This window comes from Quercus suber, unplaced genomic scaffold, assembly GCF_002906115.3.
Source record: "Quercus suber isolate HL8 unplaced genomic scaffold, Cork oak 2.0 scaffold_861, whole genome shotgun sequence".
In the NCBI taxonomy this organism is placed as follows: domain Eukaryota; kingdom Viridiplantae; phylum Streptophyta; class Magnoliopsida; order Fagales; family Fagaceae; genus Quercus; species Quercus suber.
This window is the reverse complement of record NW_027070291.1, coordinates 17,013-43,093: the sequence shown is the minus strand read 5'-3', so window position 1 is coordinate 43,093 and position 26,081 is coordinate 17,013. Positions and strand designations below refer to the sequence as shown.

At 39.4% G+C, this 26,081-nt stretch overlaps 1 protein-coding gene across 2 annotated transcripts; it reads left to right on the top strand.

Moving 5' to 3' along the window:
- Nucleotides 1-772: 772 nt before the first annotated feature.
- LOC112032216 (uncharacterized) lies at nt 773-6,361 on the top strand. Of its 2 annotated transcripts, XM_024064986.2 has the most exons (5): nt 773-969; nt 1,058-1,584; nt 1,711-1,783; nt 1,874-2,052; nt 6,008-6,361. In XM_024064986.2, the coding sequence occupies exons 1-5, from the start codon at nt 841-843 to the stop codon at nt 6,018-6,020; spliced, it is 921 nt and encodes a 306-aa protein (XP_023920754.1). In that variant the 5' UTR covers nt 773-840; the 3' UTR covers nt 6,021-6,361. The 2 variants fall into 2 exon arrangements, with proteins under 2 accessions (XP_023920754.1, XP_023920753.1); XM_024064985.2 differs by having other exon boundaries at nt 1,058-1,783.
- The last annotated feature ends 19,720 nt before the right edge of the window (nt 6,362-26,081 follow it).

Sequence of the window (26,081 nt, the reverse complement as noted above, 5' to 3'; positions counted from 1 at the left end):
CCTCTATCCCGCGCCTCCACAGTCCTCTGTCGAAAACCCAGCCCCTCTCAGCCTTCTCAATGATGTTGCCGTGAGCCATCCCATCGCTGCCTTTAAGCTTTATGGTAATTTGCTTTGGTAGTTAGCAATTTATCATTTATTTGTACTTTGATAGCTTGATTCTAGATTGTTGTGTTGTGTATATGATTTTGACAAAGCTTTTAAAGTTTTTATTTTTCTATTTTGTTAACTAAATTAAGTAAAATTTGAAAAATTATGAAACAGGATCTTTAGTATTTGATTCTTTGAGAAATATTAGTAAACACAATTAGTAGTTTAGAATTGCACACAATTAGCTAGTTTACCTTAGATTGAGAAATCTCTTTTGGATTACATATTGTAAATTTGTAGTTAGTTATTTTGTTGTTAGCTAGTTTTTATATGCAAACTAGCCTAACTTATTTCGGATTTGGAACTTAGAATTTGGAAAATATTTTCCATATGTGTAGATAATATTTTGGTACTAAATTGCTAATTAAACATGTACTAAACTTTTTAGATACATTATGTCAAAAGTTAAATATATTTTGTTTCGATAGAATGACATAAGAACGATGTAGTATATGCAAATTACATTTTATTATGCAATTTTTTTTTAATAGATGGATTCATATTTTAAGTGATTATATAACATACAAAGTCATTATCAATAGGTTTTTTGCTTAAAATCTGANCCCACCCACCCACCCACTTGCCATTTAAACAAAAGTTACTAAAAACCCTAGCTATATGTCCTAATTCAAAAACTTGGCTAGATAACAGGCGACAAACTAGCCGCCTATCTCTCATAAATCTGCCCCAATGAGTCAGCAACCTTATGCGTTTGATGGCTTGCATATCCATCGCCTAGTAAGAGATATACCGGAATTCAATGAAGGGCATCCTCTCCCTTTTCGAGACACTGACGACGGGGCAGGAGCTGAAGGATGGGTAAGTGTTTTAAGTTTATGTCTCTCTTTTAGCGTTTGTTTCCAACTTTCTTGTGAAGATCTGATAAGTAATTACATTTTATATACAGACATTTTTTGAATTCCGGGAAGAATTCCGGGAAAAGAACGAGTTCGATAAAAATTTGTGGTGGAAATTCAACAAAAATGGAGAAATTATCGGCTTTGAGTCAGAGGGTAGGAAGATGTTTTTAGGGATTGCCGAAATTGTCATTTCTTTTCATGAGAAGAAAATGTTTTCCGGTAATTTAGTTAGCAGAATACGTATTCTACCGGATTTGAATGTCACCCATAAATCCTCTCCTCAGATAGATGAACAAGCATTTGCAGATGGTGGTCAAAGAAGTGATATTCACCACTTTCGGTGGATGGTGGCAGCGATGGTTACAACAGCATTTCCAAATATTTACAGCACCCGTTGCAAAATGTCATCAAAATTTCTGCTTTTCTTTTCTGAAATTTTCACCGATCAAGAAGGTCTTAAATATTATTTTGTGAGCCAGTTGTACCATCCCATCTTTTTTAATTCTTCAGATAGATGCAATCTCATTCGCATGATGAGGGATCTGTATAATATAAATCCAGTCGCATTCAAAAGGTATTTTGAACTTGAATCTTACGGATTCAAAGATTGGTGGTTAAAAATAAGAAAAGGTTATAGACCTCGTGATGATGCTTTTCGTGGTGTTTTGAATTTCAATTTTAATACTCTGTATAACAACAGCAATGGCTTTGCTCTGCCACTGTACATCAGAAATCTTCACGAACATTTTTCCGAGAGAAAATATTTTTCCCAGGTATGTTTTTCTTTAGGCTTATTATGTTATATTTTTTTTTCAATTAGTATAATATGACAATGACAGGGGTTTTTTATTTTTATTTTTTAGAGTCACGAACATATTGATTCGGAGATCGATAATCTCTTTCCTGGGGTTGCCGCTGCAATCATTGACTCAACAATTCGTAATTTGCATGGTAATTGGGATTTGTTTAGATCCACCACCACCACCACTTTGCCATATCTTCAACGCACTTCACCATATGGGTGGTGTTTTCCATTTTACAGGTGAAGAAATTCTTCTATGTTTTGATAAATGCTATGAAATTTGCATCAATTTTTTGGTATATGTAGTACTATTTAAAGGGGTTTTTCTGTTTGAACTCTTCAAAATGCCCCTATAACGAAGGTTGTCAAAATCGCGATCCGGATCGTAAAATCGCACGATTTTACGATCCCACCTCACTAAAAAGATTAAAATCGTAGCAAGATCGTAAAAATGTTAGGATCGTAGGTAGGATCGTGTAGGATCGTAGGATCGTATGGGATCCTACCGATCCTACCATTTGGCTTTTTTATTTTTTATTTTTTATTTTTTTATATGGGATTCATTTGGGTCATTTGGGTAAGTCCAATAAGATAATCCACGGTCCACCTAAAGGTCCTAAACCCACAAGCCCAATGGGTTATCAGAACCCAATAATAAATTGAAGTCTCAAATTTACCCCTCTCTCAACATAAAATCTCAAAAAAAACTTTAGTATTAAGTTAAATGTTTTCAAAAACAAAACCTAAATATTTTAGAAACACTAAGCTCCAGCAAACCAGCACCTCTATCCCGCGCCTCCACAGTCCTCTGTCGAAAACCCAGCCCCTCTCAGCCTTCTCAATGATGTTGCCGTGAGCCATCCCATCGCTGCCTTTAAGCTTTATGGTAATTTGCTTTGGTAGTTAGCAATTTATCATTTATTTGTACTTTGATAGCTTGATTCTAGATTGTTGTGTTGTGTATATGATTTTGACAAAGCTTTTAAAGTTTTTATTTTTCTATTTTGTTAACTAAATTAAGTAAAATTTGAAAAATTATGAAACAGGATCTTTAGTATTTGATTCTTTGAGAAATATTAGTAAACACAATTAGTAGTTTAGAATTGCACACAATTAGCTAGTTTACCTTAGATTGAGAAATCTCTTTTGGATTACATATTGTAAATTTGTAGTTAGTTATTTTGTTGTTAGCTAGTTTTTATATGCAAACTAGCCTAACTTATTTCGGATTTGGAACTTAGAATTTGGAAAATATTTTCCATATGTGTAGATAATATTTTGGTACTAAATTGCTAATTAAACATGTACTAAACTTTTTAGATACATTATGTCAAAAGTTAAATATATTTTGTTTCGATAGAATGACATAAGAACGATGTAGTATATGCAAATTACATTTTATTATGCAATTTTTTTTTAATAGATGGATTCATATTTTAAGTGATTATATAACATACAAAGTCATTATCAATAGGTTTTTTGCTTAAAATCTGAAAATAGGTAGGATCTTACGATCCACGATTCGATCCTACGATCCACGATCCTACCTACCTCCCACGATCCTACGTAGGATCCCGATTTTGACAACCTTGCCTATAACCCTATGTCTAAGTACAGACAAAACTAAAAGATAATTCAGTAAAAATGCAACTTTAACTCCTACTAAAACATTGCTTAAAAAATAGGATAAGTTTCTTGTTAATTTTCAAATTTCTTTATCTACTTATAAATTAGATTGTCCAAATAAAATTTATATATATAAAATTAAAACACAGAGTTTTTTTTTTTTTGCTTAAAAAAAAGCCTCATCACATGAGTAAAGCGCGTGTAATGAGGCTATAAGAGTTATAATGGGGTTGGATTGATAACGGAGATGGGTATGGTACAGTTGCGGCTTAAGAAATTTTTCTCAATGTTTCTTAAGAAGCATAAATTATACAATCTAATAAAAAGAGAAATTCATATATTGACAACAACAACAACAACAACAATAAAAAAACACGCAAATATATAAAATTTACAATTGTCTTCTACGAGTTTTTATATTTTGAATTCGTTGTATGATAGTCTCATTATTAATATTATAAGCTACATCTCTTTCAATATATACAACTAAGCAATCATTCATCTACTGATTGTAGAACAAATTATGGAGCAAAATTTAATTTTATTGGCATAAAAAAATTAAGGGTGTTTCCAAAGTTTTTTTGAAGGGTAGACAAATAAAAAATTTTAAATTATTATATATAAAATAAAATAAAAATTTCAAGTGTGTAGATAAGTTGGAAGTGATAGGTTTGGGAATGGATGTGTATGCAGTGGTAGTGGCAGTGTTGTTAAAAGCGCGCTTAAGCTCAAAGCTCGAAACCCCAAGACTTCAGCGCTTTTTGTCTCAAAAGCTAAGCTCATTTAAAGAAGCACGCTTTAGGCGCACTTTTTTGTGCTTTTTCAAAAAGCTCAAAGCATGTTTTTTGGAGCTTTTTCATATTTTTCAAAAAAAAAAAACCAAAACTGAATTAAAGCTATAGGATCTTGACATTATTGATATAAACCATTGATTTTGTATATTTTTAGTGTAAATTACTTATAAAAAAAATATTTTGAGTATACTTAAAACCCAACCCACAACCTCCTAGATCTTCTCTATTTTTATTTTTTCTCACAGTAACCCACCTAGCTCCTTGGTACCAATTACCATGTTGCAATGTCCTCATATTCTTAGCTCATTCATGAAAAAAAAAAAAAAAAACCGTATGATATAATATATGTGGTAATTGTTTAGTTACTTTAGTGGTTGATTTTGAGCATAGCAAACTAATTCTTCCAGAGTTATAGTCATTAAGTGATTAAATTATTAACTAATATTACTAATTAGTCATAGGGCATTATAGATATAGGAGATTTAAGAAATGATATTACATGGAAGTATAATATCTAGCTTATCCAAAAAAATAAAATGACTTGACTTGCAATTTTTGTGTTAAAATTGCAAAAGTAGGGCATATCTAAATGTTATATGAATATTATAAAAAAATTTATTTCAATTTATATGATAATTTGATCATTTGATTGTTGCATTTCTCATTAATAATAATATTTAAATTTTTTAAATTATTTTTTAAAAATGTGTGCTTCACTTCAATTAGACGCACGCTTACGCTTTGCGCCTAGGCTCCAAGAGGCCTTTGCACTTAAGTGCGCCCCTCACTTTTACCAACACTGGGTAGTGGTAAAGGTGGGGTGGTAGAAGCGACATTTAGGTCTTTGTACACCTTGGGTTGCTTGGAAACAACACCAAGCTTTGGACTAATTCTTGAAGAAAGGATTTTGGTAGGAATTAAAATGTGATTTGGTAGTATGTGAGGTATGGAGTTTTGATAGGTAAAAGACTACAAAATTCTCCCAAATGAGAGGAGTTTTGTGGTATACAGTTATTGGCGAATTTCTAACAAACTATGCACCTAAGAGTTCATTTTCTTTTAAAGAGAAAGAGTACAGGAAAAAACACTAAACTTGATGACATTCTGATCATACTCTTTATAAAACAAAATTCCATTTGCTAAACTTGAAGGGAATCATTAACCACTTCTTCTTCTTTTTTTAAATGTTTTCTTTCTTCTCACTATAATTGATAATAAGGGTTTGATAGTAGAATCTAGGATAAACTTCCGGGTGTGATTTGCAAATTTGATAGATAAAGGGCATGGCAACAAATGAGTGACCAAACACCAACCTCCTTAGTAACCACCAACTTCCTTGAACAAAAACAATGACCATTCTAATAAGGTTCAGCAAAGAAGGATGGGATGAATTCTTGGATTAGTCAAATATGTTTTGGGATTGGATGTGTTTAGTTAAGGTTTGGTGTTTTGCTTTAGGTATTTCTTTTCTTTTTGTTTGAGGTATTTTCTTTGCTTTGAAGAAATTACACTTGATTAATGTAGGACTCTATTACTTTTCTTTTCTCTTTGACTTGAAAGAGAGAGAGAGAAAGAGATAGACCGTGCCATTTAATTAATTAACATTTCATTGTAGATTGCAATGTGTGAAGCATTGCTGCGATGCAATGCTACCTATGTTTTCTACTTTGCTTTGTGCATTCCTACATTGTTGATTCTTATGATTAGTTTCATGGGACTAAGTTTTTTATCGAAATTTGACATAAAAATCAATTTTTTGTAATCTTTTTTGGCAGGTTCCGTAACTAGTTTGCTCACAATTCTAGTGGGGTTTGCGCTAATTTTCACAAAGTTGTATATTTCTAAGTCTTGGAGATAGTGAATTTCTTTTTTTTTTTTTGGGTAAAATTGTAAAATTTTAAGCTCAGTGAACATGTTTATGGTGTAATCCATTATGTTAATTTATTGTTAGATTAAACTTAATGTAGTTGTATTAATGTATTCAACTTTGGACACCTTGTAGTGATTCTAGTTTGAGAATCTTGGTGTCATTAAACTAATTACCACAATTGCCACATCTGAAAGTAGAACATTATTTTCAGCGCCCGTGGTTTGATTATCAGGGTATGAAGTGTTTCCTTTTTATTGAATTTTCTTGCATTTGAGTTGCAGTACTTTTTAATTTTTTGGGATAATTACACTTTGCTTACCTGTGATTTGTCTCTAATTTTATGTGCCCACCCGTAGTTTAAATTTTGATACTTTGCCCTCTTGTGATTCTGATCATGAGTGCTCTGTAACACACCTCAATGTTTTCTATTACTTTAACACCAAATAAGTAAAAAAACACGTCCCAAAACGGATCAAAACTCACTCTCACTCCCAAAACTCACTCACTCACTCCCACTCGGCTTGCTCACCAAACTCACTCACTCCCACTCGCTTGAGACAACTGTGGCAAATCCGAGCCGAGGAAGAAAGACATAGTTGCTCCTTTGTTCAGCTATGGCAGATCCTACAATGGGCTTTGATTCGTGCATGCTCCTGGGTTTTGATCGTGGGTATTGAACTTGGGTTTTGATCGTGCATGCCATCAGGATTTATGAGCACACAGAAATAGAAGATATAAACAGACTAGGAGAAAAAAAAAAGTGATTGAAATGGGAAATAAATAGATGATAATAGGGTCGCCAGTTTGGTTGAGGAAAGTGAAGAGGATAGACACATACTAGGAGTCTTTTGAAATAGCTAGACTTGCTTTCGTGTGTTCAAGTTTCAACCACTAAGCTTTATTTTCTATAAAAAAAAAAAACATAAATAAACTACTACTCTCAACTTTCTAAGCACCACCATTTTGACCCGAATATACAATGCAATTTCTTAGAAGCTTCAACAACCAAAAAATAATTCTTTGAGCTTTTCAAGCGCCATAGATTGCCGCTTTTCACGTGGCAATATCTTAGAAGTTCTGTGTGAAGTCAAAAACAGTTCTTTGAACTTTGCGCAAAATGAAATGCATCTATGTATACAATTTTACTGTACAGGTCAGAGAGCGAAGGTGGGTAGTCACACGGGAAAAACTTGAAAAGTCGTTATTCTTAGCTGAAGCTGAGAGTAGTTGAGACTTGAGATCTGTGATTTATTTGTGCTTGTTGAGATTGTTTGTCCTGGGTTTGTGTTTGTTGATTTTTGTGTCTTGGGTATGTTCTTGTTATTTTTTTGGTTGTTTGATCCGTTTTGGGATGTGTTTTTTACTTATTTGGTGTTAGAGTAACGGAAAACATTAAGGTGGGTTACGGAACACTCACGGTCAGAATCACAGGTGGGCAAAATGTCAAAATTTAAACCACGAGTGGGCATATAGAATTAGAGGCAAACCACAGGTGGGCAAAGTATAATTATCCCTTTTTTTTTTTTTCCCCTCAACAGGGATTAGACTAGAGTACTTGTTTGTGCAAGGGTTGCACTTTCTAACATGGTTAATTATATGCATGAGAGACGAAGGCTAAAGTTTCTGCAATGGGAGAATTTAGAATCTTTATGGAATGATTCAAGCTTTTGAATTTATGTTGTCTTGTCTGCCTATGTTAAAAGCCCTTTAAACCATCCAGCGATTTAAGAATCAATTGAAATGAATTACAAGTTATCTTTATTTAGAGGTTTAGTTGATAAGTTTGCAGGTTTGAGCACTATTTCTACATTTACACTAATTTGAAGCCATATTGAATTGTTTTAACTTGAGACAAATATTTATTTCTCCCATTTAGTAGAGTTTTGTTCCATGTGGGGGCAACCTTATTCAATTATTGGTTTGCCAATGAGCTCTAGCTCAACTAAAATCTTCTCCCATACTTGGAAGGTAACTTCTTCACAAGTGCGACCAAATGAATACAAGCCAAGGTATCTAGCTGTGAATCCTTTAGGCCATCAAATCTGTGAAGATTAAAGGACTGCAAAGACGAATTCGTTAGGTTCATTTAGTGGGTTGGACCGTCTTTGTTTCAACATGGCCTAATGCAAAGCCGTTCGCGGACTTACATTTTCTAAAATAACTGGGCCTGACGTCTGTGGCAATCAATTTGGTGCACTCGTCGTATAAATATACATATCTTACCATGGATAGAGCCATAAAACGTTATACTAATCTCAATGGTGTTATTGATCAATGATCGACTGGGGATAATGAACTGGACTAAAGTCACCAAACAGAGTTTTTTTCTTTCTTCTGAATGGACCCATTAGGTGGAGCCCAGTTAATGACTATAATCAGCATAGAACATGGATACCTTCTAGGGCCTAAAAACGATGAACTACTACGCTTGCAGCCCAAATCCCCCCCCCCCCATGGNTTCGCGCCACTGCTAACTGATCTTTGAACTCATTATACGACACTGTTTTCAGTCTATTACACTCAGCCACCAATGTAAGTGAAATGCTGCAACAGCACCTTTAGTGATGCGGTGTGTTTCATCCTCATTCAAAAATCTCTATGGTAACTCCTAAATCATCTTCTTCCTTGAGCCTTCTTTGGTTTCTTAGAATTAGAACCCTTTTCTGATTTCTCAGATTTAGAAACACCATCATCTTCAACATCCCCCCTCAAACGACAGGGGGAGGAATCAACCAAGAGTTTGCATTGTTGATGAAGAAAAAAAGGTGCAGATAAGGGTTTGGTAAAAAAGTCAGCCAAATTATCTTTACCAGAAATAAAACGAATACACAAATCTCTGCACAAAACCTTCTCACGCACATAGTGATAATCGACCTCAATATGTTTTATGCGAGAATGAAAAATTGGATTAGCAGACAAGGCAATAGCAGAGACATTGTCACACCAAATGACAGGGACATGAGAGAGAAAGATTTGCAATTCTTTAAACAAGATGTGAAGACAAGAGATTTCTACAGTAGTGGTGGCCAAGGTGCAATATTCAGCCACAGTAGAAGAGTAAGACACAGTGGCTTACTTCTTTGCAGACCAAGAAATAGGGCATGGACCAAGAAAAAAAAGAAGACCAATGGTGGAGCGACGGTTAGTGGGATCACCAGCCCAGTTTGCATCTGAAAATGCAATGAGAGTCAAAGGGCCAAGAGAGAAGGAAATGCCATGATGTAAAGTACCATGAATATATCTGAGAACCCATTTGGCAGCCTCCAAATGAGTGGATATAGGCTTGCTCATGAATTGGCACAATTGATGTACACCAAATGCAAGATCAGGTCTAGTGAAGGTCAAGTATTAAAGTGCCCAACCATACTCCTATACTTAGTGGGATCAGATAGAGAGACACCATCATGAGGAAGTAATCTAGTGGATGGACAACTTGGAGTCTTAGTAGGCTTAGAGTTCTCCATGTGGAACCTGTGAAGAACATCAAAGGCATACTTAGACTAAGTGAGAATGAGGCCAAATTGAGTTCTAGTGACCTGGATGCCCAAAAAATAATGTAAAGAACCAAGATCTTTAAGGTCAAAAACAGCACTCAAGGCAGCAATGAGATGTGAGATATGCTTGGAGTTGTTCCTAGTGATGATAGTATCATCTACATATAGCAGAAGATAGATGATGGAATGGAAAAAGAATAGAGAACTATCAGCCATAGAGGCAGTGAACCCAAGATGGAGGAGATGACAGGTAGACCTTTCAAACCATGTCCTCAATGCCTGTTCGAGACCATAAAGAGACTTAATGTACTTTACACACATAGGAAGGATGAGCAACATTTACATACCCTGGAGGTTGCTACATATAGACCTCCTCCTTGAGGTGTCCATGTAAGAAAGCATTAGACACATCCAACTGCCTCAAAGGCCAATTACAACTAACTGCAATAGCTAGAACAAGTTTGACAGTGGCTGGCTTAATGACTAGATTGAAGGTTTCAGAATAGTCAATACCTACCTGCTAATGGAACCCTTTAGCCACAAGCCTTGCTTTGTAACGAGCAATGGTGCCATCACTCTTAAGCTTGAAAACCCACTTACATCCAACCAAATTGGCATGAGGAGTTGGAACCAAAGTCCAAGTGTGTTGCTTCTATAAAGCTTGATATTCAGCATCCATGGCTTCACACTATTTAGATATTTAGAGGCTATTTTGTATGTAGGAGGTTCTGTGTAGGTGTAATCTAGGACTGCCTTATAGCATAGTCTGGTGTTAGGCTTAGTTATGCCACTCTTGGACCTAGTCTGCATAGGGTACAGATTAGGAGCAGTAGGGGCAGGACCTAAAGATGGAATTGGGATAAGAGAGGAAGCTTCTGGCAAAGGTTCAATGGCCATGGATGGAGGTATAGGGTGAGGTTGAGAGGGATTGGTAGGTGTGGAGGGAGAAGGCAATGGTGCAGAATCTGACTGTGGAGGTGCAGATTGAGTAATAGAGGAATTTAAAGGAACTGGTGAAGTGGTTGAAGATGTGTAAGGACCCAATAGAGATGGTTGATTAGAAGAGTGAAGGTAAAGAAGATTTGACAACCAAAGGGAATCAAATAACACTGAGATTGGAGAAGATAAAGAGTGAAGCGAGTTGCTAAGAGTAGGGAAAGGAAACTTAGTCTCATTGAATAAGACATGCCTTGAAGTGTATAATTGTTGAGATTGAACAGCAAGGCAAAGATATCCTTTAGAAGTGGAGGAATAACCTAAGAACAGACAATCTTTAGTTCTTGGCTCAAGCTTGTGAGTGGAGTAAGACCTAAGGTGGGGATAGTAGGCACAGCCAAAAACCTTCAGTTGTGACAAATCTGGGTGAGATGAATAAAGCTTGAACCAAGGTGAGACAAATTTTAGGACAGAGGTAGGTAGTAAATTGATAAGAGAAACTGCTGTGAGAGCAATATAGGACCAGTATGTAGTGGACACAGATGCTTAAGATAACATGGTTATTGTAGTTTCAATAAGATGCCTATGTTTTCTCTCAACAAGGCCATTTTGTTGTGGGGTATAAGGACAAGATAGTTGATGAGTAATGTCATTTTGTTGAAGATAGGATTTAAAGGCAGAAGATGTATACTCACCTCCACCATCAGACCTTAGTGTTTTGATTTTAGAGGAAAATTGTGTTTCAATCATGGCTTTAAACAATATAAACTTGGAAAAGACCTCAGATTTTGACTTAAGAAGATAAATCCAAGTGAAATGTGTGAAGTGATCAATAAACAGTACATAATATCTAAAACCCTCAACAGATTGAATAGGGGCAAGACCCCACACATCAAAGTGTATCAATTCAAAAGGAGAAGATGCAAGAAATTAAGACATAGGAAAAGGAAGATTATGCAGTTTTCCATATAAGCAGTGAGTACATGACTGAGGTACATCAGTACATTTATTTAGAACATATTTGAAATGAGAAAAAAGAAGTTTGAAAACTTGATCATTAGGATGACCTAGTCTTATGTGCCAAAGTGTTTTATTGAAACTAGTGGACTTAGCAACATTGTTGCAGACCTTGGAAGACAAAGCAAGCTGAGGAGCTTTATGAGGATAGATGGTCAAAGCTTGAATTGAAAGGATATTTTCATTAAAAAAACACCAACACTTGTTATCATGACAGATTTTGTAAACAAAAGCAAAATTGGAGAAAATGGAAGGAACTCTAAGAACATTGTTAAGATGAAGAGTTGAGTATGAAGAAGGGATAAGTGTTTTACCTATGTGAGTGATTGGTAGATTCTGCCCATTGCCAATAGTGAGGTGATCTTGGCCAGTGTAAGGTTTTGGAAAGCTGAGTTGATTTAGGCTTGCAATGACATGATCAATGGCTGCACTATTAGCTAGCCAAGGTTGCCCCTATGCAAGGCAAGCATTAGAAGCTGTAGCCATTATTGCAAGCTTGATAGGTGGATGTTTGCCTTGATAGGCATAATCCATCCTATGATAACAATCAATGGCTAAATGTCCAAGTTTGCCACAAATCTGACAAGTTGGCCTTCATGATCAGGGACTAGCAACAGTTGTATTGGATTGGTTTAACTGAAATTGTGAAAATTGATTGAAGTGAGGTGATTGATTATCTGAGCCTCTACCTCTTCTTCCATCTCTGTTGTTGTAATTTTTTTTGCCCCTTCCTCTATTGTATTAATTGTAGTTGCCATTAGACTTTGAGGTGGAAGTAGCTGCCATAGCAAAGATTGGATTTTTAACATCCAAACCTTCATTGGGTGATTCCTCTTTTGCATTCAACATGGCTAAAAGCTCATCAAAGCTTAATTGAGTAATCCTAGTCCTTATTGCAGACCTAAAAGCATTATATTCTTTAGGTAGACCTTTGATTGTGATGTGAAGAAGCTCTTCATTATCTATAATCACACCAACAGCTAGTAGTTTATCCCTAACTATTTTGATTTTCTGTAGATAAAAATCCACAGTGTCTGCTCCTTTCTTGAGGTTATGCATTTCACCTTTGAGATTCATTATGTGTGATCTAGAAATGGATGAAAACCTATTCTCCCAGACTTTTCAAACCTCCAAAGCAAATAAGCAAACTACTGTAAGAGCCAAAATGGAAGGTGACAAAGTGGAACTCATGAATGTAAGCAAATCTTTCTCCTTTGACCTCCTGAGTAAGTAATCTGGATTTAGAATTGTTGTGGTAACACCAAAAAGATCTTTCAAGAACTTCTCAGGATTCAATTAAGGTTCTTCAAGTAATTCAAAAAGTGAATAGGTTTCCAAAACCATTGAGATTTGGTGCTTCCATACTATGCAATTCGTGTTGTCTAACTTGACAATCATTATATTGGCCATGTTTGAAAGAAGGAGTGGTTGATTCATCACATTTGTTGAAGAACTCGAAGAAGTTGAAGAGGTGGCCATTTTTGAGCTTGAGGAAGCCATTGTTGAACTTGAGGAAGCCATTGATGAACTCTAAGCAGGAATCATTTGCTCTGATACCATGAAGAAAAACTATAGTAGTAGTATTTAGTATTGAAGCAAGAACAAAAGAGAAACTATGATTGAATATTGAAGAACTAAGAACAAAGATTGAGAAGGAAAGATTGAGAGAAAGAGAGGAAGAGGAAGAGAATGAAACTGAATAAACTTGTATTTGATTTTTTGCTTAATTACAATCTGTAACTCAGAGTTCTATAGTACAAACCTTATCAATAATTGAATAACAATTATCTCCACATTATGCGGATCAGATCCTTTAAACCAGGAATGAAATCAACTAAGCTCACTTGATTTTCGCGCCACTACTAACTGATTTTTGAACTCATTATACGACATCGTTTTTAGTCTATTACACTCAGCCACCAATGTAAGTGAAATGCTGCATTTAACAACAACACCTTTAGTGACACGATGCGTTTTGTCCTCCTTCAAAAATCCCAATGGTAACCCCCAAATCATCTTTTTCCTTGAGCCTTCTCTAGTTTCTCAGAATTAGAACCCTTTTCTGATTTCTCAAATTTAGACACACCATCATCTTCAACACCTAATGCTATTGTTGCCCATGCAAATCTCATTCGAAATTGACCTAATGGTCTATTGGATCTCACACCACAAGTGTCATCAAGGATTGAATGGGTTCCTCCTCCTCACTTGATTTTCAAAGTTAATTTTGATGGGGCAGTATTTAAAGAGGAGAACAAAGCTGGGATTGGAGTTGTGATTCATGATGATTCAGGTCAAGTGATTGCCTCTATGTACGAGAAGACTTCTTTACTTTCCTCAATTGATGAAATTGAAGCTTTGGTTGCTGTAAGGGCTCTAATATTCACTCAAGAAGTGGGTATTTCTTCCATTATCCTTGGAGGTGATTCGGAGAAAATTATTAATTCTTTCAAAAATGGTGAGGTCTCTTTTGCTTTTTATGATCATTTGATTCATGAGGAAGCAAAGTTTATAGCGGAATCCTTTGTTGTTTTTAATGTATCACACATTAATAAACAAGGTAATTCTATAGCTCACAATCTTGCTAGACATGTTAGATATGATAGTAATTTATTGGTATGGATGAAAGATGTTCCTTCATACTTTCATGCTATTATGCTAGCCGATTTAACTTCCTAGTTTAATAAATTTACAACATTCTTCTAAAAAAAATATTCCTCATGTTAGTTTTGGTTTGCAATTGAGCAATTGCGTAACAGGGTCATTTGTATTACGCCACTCCATATTGCATGGCTTTTTTTACAAATCATTTTCAAGGATCCAAATTTTAGGGTTCTTGGAAATCACTTTTTAAGTGCTTTATTTAGGAATCAACTTGGAAATCTTTTTAGGGACAAGTTTTAATCATTGGAAAAAAAACCCATTTTATAAGGCAAAACTTTAAGGAGCTATTTGGAAAGCATTTTGTAAAACAATTTAACATGTCTTGCTCTCACTCTCTCTCACTCCTTATGCTTCTCTTTTTTTCTATTTAATTGTTATTTTCAGCCAAACGCACCGTTTAGGCTCAACGAAAGGACAAAATTTGACCAAACGAAAATTACTATAGATAAAGGATACTTTATAAACTACTTATATACTAGTTTGGGTAGCTCGTGCAAGACACCGTGCTTGCCATTATATTGAATATAGAATCAAAGGGCTAATATATTCAAGCTAAAACTAATTTATGTATATGGCAAATCATTACCTATGTAGAGAAAGGTCAACAAGATGCACAAGTTTTCCACTATAGTTAAAACCCATGAGCCAATGGCCGCTTAATTTATCACATCATTCAGCATAGAGGGTTAATATATAAAATGTTAATAATTTGATTTCAACCTACACTTTTCTTCTCAACCTTCTCGCCATGAAATTATTGCATGACTTCCGCTCTTCCTCTCTCAATATGCAACACAAATTTCTTCAATCATAGATTTGAAATGTTATTCAATAATTATAAAACAAAAAGGGTACTTATTCAAAAAATTATAAAACCAAAAAGGATGTTATCTTTTAAATAACATTCCACAACTTTTCCAATACCTGCGGAACTCTCTTTTTCATTTTCTTGACTATCTGAATGCCAATATATTTTGATAGGGGTATTTTAGATTTGTTACCCCTAGAATTGCCGCACGAGGAAGCTAACAGCATCTACAAGCCTGTCTGCTTTACAGAAAACAAATGGAAGACCCAGGCCAACGACATCACAAGTGACGGCCTCGCAAGGGTTACCGACGGGAGTCATTGTAAGCCGAACGGAAACCTTGGACGGGACAATGGGCTGATGGGATGAAGAGGTTGATGAGTCCAGCATGGCTTAGCTTGGGCCCCACAAATATCTACACATGGAAACATCTTGCCTGGCACACAAAATCAAATCCATTAGTCACCCATATCTCTCTCACATGGAAAGACACCCTAAAATCTTGGAAACCTTACATGCCAGACCCTCCCAGCAAGGAAAGATCCCTACTTTGAAGGGATTTCAATTCACCACTCACCACTATATAAACACCAGACCACCACTTTTCCCAAGTAAGCAGAAACTCCATAGTTCTCTCACTATAGAGTTCTTAGATATTTCTTATTCACTGACTTGACCTTCGAAGGGTTCTTAGTTGGTACCACACCAGTGCCTTCTGTTTGGTCCATTTGTTCTCATTCCACAAATACCTATTGGAGTGCTTTGGAGCCTACAACTCACTGACAATTTCAACACATCATCAGTTGGCACTGTCTGCGGGAATCAACAATTACACTATGATTAGTCGTATCATAGTTTCTAAGATGAAAGAGTTGCATGGTCCAGACACATTTAATGGTTACCATCAACCAGGAAACAGGGAATCCACCCAACGCCTTGGAGAGACAAGTGCAAACCCTAGCTGAACCAAAGGAATGAGTGACGCCAGGAAGGCCCATGCGACGAGCAGGATGCCGATGAGCAAAATGGTAGTCACCTACCTACAAGGGCCAGGCAAAAGAAGGAAGACCATGAAGAGAACACCGTCTATAGTAGAAGGGACGGTCCGGAAGACACTAGTCATCCCTCTGAAATAGAAGCCAGTGCGATATGTATGGCCCAGGATATGCAGATGATGAAGGAGAAGATGGACATGATGATGAATGCCATGAAGGGACGAGTTCCTACCAACTTGGATGAGCTGGTCCATCGGACCGACTCCCCATTCACCACCGAGGTGACATCCTTCCCCTTCCTACCAAAGTTTCGGATGCCACAAGTAGAAACCTATGATGGGTCAAGGGATCCATTCGACCATCTAGAGTCATTCAAAACCCTCATGCACTTGCAAGGAGCTCTAGATGAGATTATGTGTAGGGTCTTCCCTACCACACTGAAGGGGCTAACAAGGGTGTGGTTCAACAAGCTTACCCCAAATATAGTCTCCATCTTCAAAGAGTTAAGTGGCCACTTTGTCACGCACTTTATCAGAGGACAAAGACACAGACGATCCTTCGTGACCATACTGAACATTAAGCAACAGGAAGACGAAAGCCTGAAGTCGTACGTAACCCATTTCAACAAGAAGGCCCTCTTGATTGACGAAGCTAACAACAAAGTCCTCGTCACAGCCTTCACCAGTGGATTAAAGCAAAGGGAATTTCTCTTCTCCATCTACAAGAACGACCCAAAAATGATGGCTGAAGCGCTATACAAAGCCACGAAATATATGAATGCCGAAGACGTGATGATAGCCCGAGGAGATAGGCCAAGGAAGAGAGAAAGACAGGATGACCCTCGCCCCGACCTAGGAAGGAAGTCAGCCTGAACAAATGATAGAAGGGGCAACAAGAGATCAAGATCCCCGTCAGGGAGAACAACAAACTTCACTCCTCTGAACACCCCACTGAAACAAGTCCTCATGCACATAAGGGACGACGTGGCATTAACTTGGCCGAACAAACTGAAGGGTGACCCGAACAAAAGACCCAGGAACAAATACTGTTGTTTCCACCGAGAACATGAACACGACACTTCTAAATGCTACAACCTCAAGCAGTAGATCAAGGCGCTCATCAAACAAGGGAAGTTGTAACGGTTCAACAGGAATGGGGAAAATCTGCCAAGGGACCTCAAGCCCAATCGACGGGTTGAGGAGAGACCTAAAGCCCCACTTGGAGAGACAAGGGTAATAGTAAGGGGGAGCACCATGGTGGGATCATCTAAGAATGCGAGGAAGTTGTACTTGCGCATGGTGCAGAGCGTCTAGATCTCCTGACGGCCTCCTAAGGTGACCAGACTTGACAACCCTGCCATCAGCTTCACAGAGGAAGATGCTAGGCGGTTACACCACACTCATGATGGTATTATCGTCATCAGCTTTTCCATCGCAGACTTCAATACCCAACGGGTGCTAGTAGATAATAGGAGCTCAGCAGATATCCTTTACTACCCTGCGTTCCAGTAGATAATGGTAGACAGAGAGGGTCTCCTACCTTCAGACACACCATTGGTAGGATTCGGTGGCACCAAAGTCTTCCACGTAAGGACTATTACTTTGCCAGTTACCATTGGGACGTACCCTCAGCAACTCACTAGGGAGGTCAATTTCCTCATCGTTGATTGCTCCTCTGCCTACAGCGCCATTGTTGGTCGGCCCATGCTTAACATGAGAAGGGAGGTTATGTCCAGATACCACTTGCTAGTGAAGTTCTCGACGGAGTACGAGATAGGAGAAGTGCGAGGGGACCAAATGGCTGCCCGCGAATGTTATGTTGCCATGATGGAAACGGATGACCACCTATAGGCATTGAACATCGAAGAGAGGAAGATAGCCAAAGAATTAACGGAGGACCTAGAGGAGGTCTTCTTGGACGATAACGTTCCAGGCCGAACCACTCGTATCGACACCCAAGCCGACCCTTCAGTTCGCAGGGAGCTAGCCCTCTTCCTAAAAAGCAATCAGGATGTCTTCGCTTGGAGCCATGAGAATATACCAGGGATCAACCCGAATACCATGGTCCATAAGCTTAACGTATGCCCATCCTTCCCCCCGGCCCAACAAAAGAAAATGGTCTTCGCTCAAGAAAGGGACAAAGCCATAGCCGAAGAGGTATGCAAGCTACTGGAGGCAAATTTCATTAGGGAAGTCTACTAACCCAAATGGTTGGCCAACGTGGTCATAGTCAAAAAAGCAAACGCCAAGTAGAGAATGTATGTGGACTTCACCAACCTGAACAAAGCCTGTCCGAAGGATAGCTATCCCTTTCCATGTATAGACTTCCTCGTGGACTCTACGGCTAGTCATCAGTTGTTAAGCTTCATGGATGCCTATTCCGGATACAATTAGATCAAGTTAGATGAAGTGGACCAAGAGAAGACCTCATTTGTCATAAGCCAAGGACTCTTCTGCTATAAAGTCATGCCATTTGGTTTAAAGAACACGGGGGCGACATACCAAAAGCTTGTGAACAAGATGTTCACCCGACAGATAGGGCGAAACGTGGAAGTATACATAGATAACATGCTCATAAAAATCACAAAAAAGTCTAACCACTTAGATGACCTTAGCGAAACGTTCGACACACTTCACCTCCACTACATGAAGCTCGATCCCAAAAAGTGTGTATTCGGTGTGGCGTCTGGTATCGCAGTGTGGGGTAGAGGCCAGTCCCGACAAAGTTTGAGCGATAATGAAGATGGCCCTTCCGAAGAATGTCAAAAAGGTGCAACGCCTAAACGGTAGAGTTGCAGCCTTTAACAGATTTGTCTTCAGAGCAACAGATAAGTGTCTACCATTCCTCAAGGTATTACAGAAGGATTTCGAGTGGACTAATGAGTGCCAGAAGGCTTTCGAAGAGCTGAAGACATACCTCGCGTCTCCCCCATTGCTCAGCCCATCCAAACTAGGTGAGAAGCTCTCCCTCTACTGAGCTGTATCCTAGACAGCCGTCAATTCCACTCTAGTATGGGAGGAAGACCAGGTGCAGTTGCCCGTCTACTACTCTAGTCGAGCGTTGCTGAAGGACGATACCCTCCAATGGAAAAGCCGGCCTTCGCACTGATCACGACTGCACGGAAACTCAGGCTGTACTTCCAAGCACATACCATAATGGTCTAACCCGACAACCCGTTGTGGAGGACGATGAATAACCCGAAGGTGGTAGGATGACTGGTCCTATAGGCAATAGAGCTCGACAAGTTTGACATCTAATACCGACCCAAAACTGCAATCAAAGCACAAGCACTAGCTGATTTCATTGCAAAGTTCACGACATGAGGAGTTGAGGAAGAGGAACCAACAGCATGGTTGGTATAGACAGACAGATCGTCTAATCAACGGGCAGGGGGAGCTGGGGTCCTGATACGGACGCCAGAAGGAGATACAGTAGAATGTGCAATCCACCTCCAATTCTCAACAACCAATAACGAGGTTAAGTATGAAGCGGTCCTTTCAGGCATCGACTTGGCCAAAGCAGCAGGGGCCACGTCGGCAGTCGTGCATTGCGATTTGCAAGTTGTGGTTGGGCACATCAATGGCAATTATGAGGCAAGGGGAGAACGGATGAAGAAATATTTGAGCATGGTCAAAAGCAAGATAAGTGATGAATTTTCAGTCAAGTTTGTACAAATCCCAAGGGAAGAAAATGAGTAAGCAGACCATCTGGCTAAAGCTGCATTCGTGGAATATACGGACACCACTAATAAGGTATTATCCTTCATTCAATATGCCCCTGCCATCGACAGATTAGAAGTGCAAGTCATCCCCCCAGGGATTGACTGGACAACGCCCATCATGTCCTACCTCAAAGATGGGACATTGCCTGAAGATCGCAACACTTCCCATAGACTGAAGATGCAATCTTCACGTTTTGTGATGATTGGGGACGTCCTTTACAAAAGGGGTTTCTCCCATCCGTATCTAAGATGCCTAGCCCCTAACAAAGCGGACTATGTCATGAGAGAAGTACACAAAGGAATATGCGGGAATCACTCAGGGGCACGTTCACTAGTTCACAAGCTGATACGGGTTGGCTACTATTGGCCCACTATGCAGAAAGATGTCCAATCCTACGTAAAGGCATGTGACAAGTGCCAACGCTTCAACAACATCATACGATGACCAACGGAGAAACTTACACAAATGAGCGCCCTCTGGCCATTCGCCCAGTGGGGGTTGGATATAGTGGGACCTTTCCCTATCACTATGCAACAGCTCAAGTTCTTCATCGTAGAGATCGACTACTTCAATAAATGGGTCGAAGCAGAACCACTGGCCACTATCATAGAGAGAAATGTTCTAAGCTTCGTTTAGAAGAGCATCCTTTGCCGCTTCGGAATCCCTAGGGTCTTCGTCTCTAACAATGGCATGTAGTTCGACAACGATGCATTGTGGGACTTTTGCCAACAATTGGGAATCAAGAACCATTACTCCTCTCCCGCACACCCCTAGGCCAACGAACAGGTTGAAGTCATAAACTGATTCCTACTCAAGATGATCAAGACTTAGCTTAAGGGGGCAAAGGGTATATGTCCAGATGAGTTACCCAATGTCCTATGGGCATAGAGAACAACGGTTTGCACACCTACAAGAGAAACGCCTTTCCGCCTCACATACAAGCACAAAGCCATCATCCCAGCAGAAATAGGGCTGACTAGCTATCAAATATCCCACCATGATGGCGGAAGGAATGAAGAAGGAATGTGCCTTCAAGTAGATCTCCTTGACAAAGTCAGAGCAACATCAGAACAAAGGATGACTCGTTATCAGGATCTAATGGCAAAGTACTACAACACCAAGGTCAGGCCTCGTCACTTTCAGGTCGGGGACCTAGTCCTAAGAAAGGTAACAACGGCCACCAGAGACCCCTCACAAGGTAAGCTAGGCCCCAATTGCGAGGGACCCTACAAGATCATCAACTGCCATAGGAAAGGGACTTACCACTTGGAAACCCTCAACGGACAGAGGCTCCATCACCCATGGAACACCTAGCACTTGAGGAAGTATTACAAGTAGTAGTCGAATGCAACTTATTTTATCACTTTCTTGTCTTTTTCCATTTTTATATCGAAAGTTGAATATCAAAAGATGTTAGGATGTTGAATTTCTTTTTGGAATCTTTCTATTATTAATAAGACTCGGATGAATTATCAGAAATGTTGCTCTACTCTTTACTCATCAGTAGACCATCTAAACCACACTAAGTCCTACCTACGGGGTGGACGGAAGACCAAGGATACCGACGAGTACCTGGCCATGAAAATTTTACCAAGTCCTACCTACGAGGTGGATGTAAGACCAAGGATACCGACGAGTACCTATTCGTGAAAATTTTACCAAGTCCTACCTAACAGATGGACTTAAAACCAAGGATATTGACGGGTATTTGGTCGTGAAAATTTTACCAAGTCCTACCTATGGGATGGACGTAAGATCAAGGATACCGACGGGTGCTTGGTCATGAAAATTTTACTAAGTCCTACCTACGGGGTGGATGAAAGACCAAGGATACCGACGGATACCTGGTCGTAAAAATTTTACCAAATCCTACCTACGAGATGGACGTGAGACCAAGGATACCGACAGGCACCTGGTTTTGAAAGTTTTACCTAGTCCTACCTACGGGGTGGACAGATGACCAAGGATGACAACAGGTACCTGGTCTAAAAATTTTACCAAGTCCTACCTACGTAAACCGATAGGCACCTGGACCAAATTTATGTTAAATATGGCCTATAGGGTGGGCGGATAAAATATAATATCAACAGTACCAATACAATAGGAGCATACACACATGGCCATAATAAAGCTAAAAATGAAACAAGTACAAGCGTTACAAAAAAGGGGAAGATGTTTTTAAATTAAAACCCAAAAAAGGGGGTATTAATCGTTGCCTTACAAACAAAATTACAAAAATGGGGATAAAAAATCAAGACTGAGGGGCATTTGAGACGGTCGGGTCAACCACAGTTGCTGGAACCACAAGTGCATCAAAAGCAATCGAACTATTCACAGTTAATGGACCACAGGAGCATCGAGACCCTCGGCAGCAAATTGAGTTACAACCACGCCATCAGCATCCTTCACCTCCTATTTAACAGTGTGAGTAGAGCCGTCTATCTCATCACGACGGCATCATCCCCACCAGGGGTCGACGGGACGGTATAATCTATGACGATCTAGGACAAGTCCAGATCAAGTTAGACGACTCCAACCTGCTTTAGGCAGTCGTCGAACCCATCGTCATAAAAGATGCCACTTGCATCAAAAAAGGGTTGAGAAACCCGAAACTCCACCACAGCGTCAGCCTTAGCCTTGTCCGTCTGCTCACGAAGTTTAGCCAGCTCCGCCTCTAGACTGGTCTTCGCCTTCTCTGCCTCCTCAGGTAAACGGGTCTCCTCTGCCAGCTCAACAAGCTTAGTCGTCAACTCCTTGTTAAGGGTGCAAATGGCCTTCTTATACTGGTCTCGTTCCTTATTTTCAATTTCTTGACGCTTACAGAACCGACGAATCACCCCCTCGTTGGCCTTGCACCTATCCTTAAGGGCTCTCATGCGCACCAATGCCTGAGATAAGAGAACACGACGAGGGTTAGGAGAAATACACAAAAATTAGTCCAAACTTAAAGCAATGAATACGTACCCTCGACAGATCGTAAAGGCCTGAATCCCTCAAGTCTTCCGTCGTGAGCTCGCCATAAGGGTCCAGGTCTGTCACCTTGATGATTGAGTTAACCATCTCAACAACATATTCCTTATGCGTGACTAACCTCTAGATGGGCTCACTAAAGATGAGGCCCTTACCCATCATCAAACCCTTGCCTATGCCATGACGAAGAGGGGGAGGAGATTTATGCTACTAAGCTTCTGCGAACGGTCCCATCCCTTTCTTAAGCAGACGATCCCGTCCCCTTCTTAGGCAGACATTTATCGTTGGCTTTATTTTTCCTCTTATTGACCGTCTTGAGGACCACTTTAGGGGCCGACGTTGACCCCTCCCCTTGCTAATTACTAGCAGTGGCAAATTTCCTTATCAACGCCCTTTGCCTGCCTATGTCCATCTTTGAAAAATGACGGAATGGATTAGAGAATAGACATTTAAAGAAAGAGTTAACAGAAGTATAGGCGGACAAGAGGACTTACGTCTTCATGAAGCAGCATGCAGTCGTTGAGCTACAGGCGTCGACTCAAGACCCCACAAAAGGCGTGGAGGGTGACTAAGTCCTTCCACTTCCTCTCCTCCAATGGGATCACCCAGACCTTCTTAAGGAAATTTTCCTACTCGTTAGTTATCTCAGGATGAACGGAGGCTGAAAAATAAAAGGAATTTAAGTGTTAGACACAAGATTAAACTTAGCTAAGGTACGAAAAAGCTGAAGGTTCACCAAACTTCCTGACAATCCCCCATGTATTATCAAACCCGTCAAGCATGCTAGCCCACTCTTCAGGCCGACACACCCACTACGTCCCCTTGACAAAGAAGTACCTATTCTTCTAGTTTCTATTAGAATCTAGCATGTCAGATGCAAGCCTGAGTGATGGCTTCCTAGCTAGAAAGTGGTAGATGCCATTTGATGAGGATATCTACTAGGGCTTATAATAGTTAAAGAACTCGTTAAGCATAAGTCGATGGTTCCCTCCATTCCAATGGCCCCATATCACCTCGACGCCAATAAAAATCCTCCACACGTTTGGGGCATTTTGACTGACTAACAAACCGAGGTAATCAACAAGTTGACGGTGAAGTTCCATTAGTGGCAGCCTTAGCCCAGCAGTGAACATAGCATCGTACATGCCCACGTCCGCCATCTTACCCGAATAACATCTCTCAAACTTCTCTAGCAGATGGATGGGGATGCTATCGAGGATTTAGTGATAGTCGTGAAGGGTATTGAAGACCTTTTAAGACATGGTCAGAAAAAAGTCGTTCACCATCCATATCTTAGGAAGAATAAAGGGTCTACCACCTTTACCGTTCGACTGGTCTGTCAACCCGTCACTTATCTCGTGACTCCCTTCGTCACTCTCTTCTTCCTCCTTACCTTCCCTCTCCTCCCCGTCCTCTCCCTCGTCGTTTTCTCCTTCATCCCCTTTATACTCTTCCTTCTCCCCTTCGTCAGGAGAATGAGCAGACGATTCCCTTTATGGGGATCAGGATAAGCCCTCCTCGGGCCCACAACCTAACGGGTAGACCTCGTCATAGCCCGCACCTTCACGAACTGACGATGACTGTTCACTCGTCGCTTCTCTACCACCTAACATCTATTCACCTACAAGCGACGAAGGTATTCTAAGAACCTACTCAACAAGTCTCTATATAGATGACGACCAACTAAAATAATAAACAAGAAAGAAAGAGATAAAGGAAACTTACAAGGCAACGGATTCTTCGAAGGTGACGAAGCGTTACAAAGGACGGGCAGTCAAAAATAACAGATGGGCGCAAAACACTCTGATCTCTAAAAGCTCTCCAGGAGTGAAAATAGAATAAAGGGAACAACTGAGGGGAGGGGGAACTATTTATAGAGTGAAGAGACATGACAAACGAAGCGACGCTTTTGATTGGAAACGGGGCCAATCAGCAAGTGCCACGTGTCACCTAGCATTTAAGCTTAGGGTTGCCTACGCCATTTAATGACACACACTTCAATAAAACATCTAATTAATAGTCATAAATACTCGTGTACTTTGCAGCCCATCAGCAAAAGCCAATGGGACCACGGAGTAGGGGGCAGCTGATAGGGGTATTTTAGACAGGAATTTGTTACCCCTGGAAGTGCCGCGCAAGGAAGCCAACAACATCTACAAGCCCGTCTGCTTTATAGAAAACAAACGGAAGACCTAGGCCAACGACATCACAAGTGTCGACCTCACAAGGGTTACCGACGGGAGCCATTGTAAGCCGACAGGAAACCCTTGGACAGGGCAACGGGCTGACGGGATGAAGAGGTTGACGGGTCCAACATGGCTTGGCTTAGGCCCGACGAATATCTATACATGGAAACATCTTGTCTAGCACGCAAAATCAAATCCATAAATCAATCTATTAATCACCCATATCTCTCTCACATGGAAAGGCACCCTAAAATCTTGAAAACCCTACGTGCCAAACCCTCCCAACAAGGAAAGATCCCTACTTTGGAGGGATTTCAATTCACCACTCACCACTATATAAACACTAGACCACCACTTTTCCCAGGTAAGCAGAAACTCCCTAGCTTTCTCACTATAGAGTTCTTAGAAATTTCTCATTCACTGACTTGACCTTTGGAGGGTTCTTGGTCGGTACCACACTGGTGCCTTCTGTTTGGTCCATTTGTTCTCATTCCATAAGTACCCATTGGAGTGCTTTGGAGCCTACAACTCACTAACGATTTCAGCACATCTTCATATTTGAACTATTATTTAATTAAATATTCGAAAAATATTAGCACACTGAAAAACTGTGACACATTCCCACACTTCCTTCAACTCAAAGATTCATAATATGGTATTTAACTTTAAGTTCCATTTTTCTTACAAAACGTTAAAGATTCATAACTTGGTATTTCAATTTCTGTTTTTCTTACACCCCTCATTCATACAGAGCTGCACCTAAGATTTAATTCATTCAAAAAAAAATCTAAAAATTTGAAGACCAACTAAAAAATACAAAAATCTAAGCTTATCATTTGCTATAATTTCTCAGGAACCAAATAGAGCACGTGTTCCAATGTTAACAAAACCATAATTCAAAATAGAAGAGCATTATGGCATGTTTGGTACGTGTGTTTAAACAACAGTTTTCAGTTTTTTTGGAAATATGTGTAGGTGAAAAAGTATAATGCTACTTTATCTATTATACCATACCACTTTACAACAGTCCCAACACCCGAAACTCTATTTTTTTTGTCACTTTATTTAAATATTATTTTTTTACTATCTCTCTCTCTCTCTCTCTCTTCCTTTTCCTCTCTTTCTTCCTCTTCCTCTAAGCAACCAACAACCAACAACCACAACATCACACTACCATTGCCACTCAC

What these genes read in the sequence shown, in the direction of transcription:
- LOC112032216 (XM_024064985.2), top strand. Translation starts at nt 841, where the DNA reads ATGAGTCAGCAACCTTATGCGTTTGATGGCTTGCATATCCATCGCCTA. An exon ending in GGGCAGGAGCTGAAGGATGG is followed by an intron (nt 970 to 1,057) that starts GTAAGTGTTTTA and finishes TTTTATATACAG; the next exon opens with ACATTTTTTGAATTCCGGGA. An exon ending in AGAGAAAATATTTTTCCCAG is followed by an intron (nt 1,784 to 1,873) that starts GTATGTTTTTCT and finishes TTTATTTTTTAG; the next exon opens with AGTCACGAACATATTGATTC.